This window comes from Pundamilia nyererei, unplaced genomic scaffold, assembly GCF_000239375.1.
Source record: "Pundamilia nyererei isolate P.nyererei 1_Seehausen unplaced genomic scaffold, PunNye1.0 scaffold00429, whole genome shotgun sequence".
Lineage (NCBI taxonomy): Eukaryota > Metazoa > Chordata > Actinopteri > Cichliformes > Cichlidae > Pundamilia > Pundamilia nyererei.
Genome location: NW_005187830.1, coordinates 108,669 through 110,918, shown reverse-complemented (window position 1 = coordinate 110,918; position 2,250 = coordinate 108,669). Strand labels below are relative to the sequence as shown.

The window sequence follows — 2,250 nt, the reverse complement described above, 5'->3', positions numbered from 1 at the left end:
CTTGGTATCTTTATGTAGACACAGTGTCATCACCACTGCAGCTGTTACGGTGAAAGGTTCTTAGATAGCGTTTCTCTGCACGCGGCACAACTTCCCTCATTCACACGTTTATTAGTACAGTTTTTATCGCTAAGCATCCGAATCTCAATAAACTTTACTGAAAATCTTCTTGTGTACAATCAACATTTAAATGTGATTTCAAACGTTTGCATCCAAGAAGTCAAATAAATCAACTTTTCTCCACCGTCTTTACTCCCATCATCACCTGTCTGCATGTGGTAGGACTAATGTCCACACAAACAGTGTTTATGTGTTTCTGCCAGTTAAGGTCTTCTTGTCGCTGTGGTGGAGTAAACACGTCTGTAACCTTTGGATGAAATCAGACGCTCGATTCATCAGGACAGGATCAACTTTCTGGGATTGTCGGATATTTTAGCATGAATCAAAATGCTTCTACTGTGTCAGCGAGAGTTTGTAGTTCACTGCATCATTTCTTTGTGTGAATCAGGTGACAGCATGGCTCTTTGGTCTGAAGGCCAGGTTGATTCTGAAGGAGAGAGTGAAGGTGAAAGAGTGAATGATGAAGAGAAAGAAGAGGATGAAACTGAACATAATGAAGATGCCAGCACTGGATGGGCTGAAGCCATGGCAAAGATCCTCGGGAAGAAAACCACGAGCGGCATCCTGGAGAAGAACAAGGAGCTGGAAAAGATGAAGGCAGCAGAGAGACAGGAGCAGCTCGAGAGGAAGAAACAGGTGAGCGCCGAGTCCCAGGCTCAGGATGATGTGTCCGAGCAGATGTTCATCACTCACCGAGCACAGTTTCCACATTTGTTCATCACTGTCGACAAGAAATGACAACGTTCGACTTATAATAACAAGTTATAATAAGTAGGCGAGTTTATTTTCATGTTTTGGCTCTAAAGACGACCATAAGTATAAACTAGTGATTGAACCAATCAGGAAAGCAGGCAGACCTTAGACACTGTGCTCTGCTCACAATGTTCATCCACATAATAATGTAAAATCAAAACTGCACTGTGACCAGCTGTGTTTGAAAATATATATTCATTCATTTCCTCCTTGTTGTTGAACACTTTCAAAAAAGCAACACTTTTATTTCTAAGCCTTGAAAACCCAAAGATTGTGTGTCCCTAACAGGCTGACGAGAAGAAAGCGTGGGAGCAGATGTGCAGGGAGAAACCTGACATAGTGACGGACCGCGAGACTGAGAAAGCATTACAGAGAATTGCTACAAGGTGACCACTCCGTTTGCTTTGTGTCTTTGTTTGACGTATATGCAACCGAGCATCTGTTCTAATGTGGTCCTCCTTCACTCAGAGGGGTGGTTCAGCTGTTCAACGCTGTCAGGAAACACCAGAAAACTGTGCAGGAAAAGGTGAAGGATGCTGGTGGATCAGACAGGAAGAGGGCAAAGATCCTTTGTTCTGTCTCAAAGAAAGACTTCATCGATGTGCTGAGGAGGGAAGACGGAGGTGTCCGAGCAACGGGCAAGACCGAAAAGGCTGCTGTGAGTTGACAGATGTTTGTTTCGTTCTGTACCTCTGCTGTCAGTGTGTTTATCCTGATGTTTCTGTGTGTGTGCTCGTGCAAAGGTCGCTGCTGTGGAGAAGCCTGCCTGGACTGTTCTCAGAGAGGACTTCATGATGGGAGCCACAATGAAAGACTGGGACAAAAGCAGTGACCAGGACGAGCCACAGGAGGGAAACAGTGAGGCAGCGATTCAGATCTGACATCAGCCGTGCACACTGAAAGGCTGAGCTCAAAGACCGTCTGGGAAAAACCAACAGGAGACCCTGAACTGAAAAGACGAGCTTTAGCGTCGGCACACGCCCGTGCACCCACACGTGCACGCTCACGTGCACCGCTGCGTTGGAGATGTACAGTTTTATATTTGTTGCTGAATATATTTTGACAGGTGACTGAAACATACTGAATGTGGACTGTAGCAGAGAACATGTTAAACTACACATTTCTTCACAGATTCATTCAAATGCAAAACTGTTTATTTGTTGACACTGGAGAAATGCATCCTTCATGTTAACAGTTTTCTATTCAACAATAAATGTGTGCATGCTGGTGTGTACTACACGCTCACAGGTGGAACAGCCTGTTACATCAGCTGCTTTCAGACTGATTTTAGTACACGAGTCGAGCAGTGGCATCTCAGTGTGGCTACAAGCAGGGGGTGTGGCAACTGCCCAGCAGGGGGTGTGGCAACTGCAAAAC

At 45.2% G+C, this 2,250-nt stretch overlaps 1 protein-coding gene across 1 annotated transcript in view; it reads left to right on the top strand.

Annotated features, from left to right (window-relative positions):
• rrp15 (ribosomal RNA processing 15 homolog) overlaps window positions 1–2,163 on the top strand; it is a 5,381-nt gene extending 3,218 nt beyond the window's left edge. The window contains exons 2-5 of the mRNA XM_005753450.1: window positions 509–756; window positions 1,162–1,259; window positions 1,342–1,531; window positions 1,617–2,163. Coding sequence (XP_005753507.1) covers window positions 509–756; window positions 1,162–1,259; window positions 1,342–1,531; window positions 1,617–1,754 — 674 coding nt within the window. The 3' untranslated portion in view covers window positions 1,755–2,163. The remainder of the gene's footprint in view (window positions 1–508; window positions 757–1,161; window positions 1,260–1,341; window positions 1,532–1,616) is intronic.
• The last annotated feature ends 87 nt before the right edge of the window (window positions 2,164–2,250 follow it).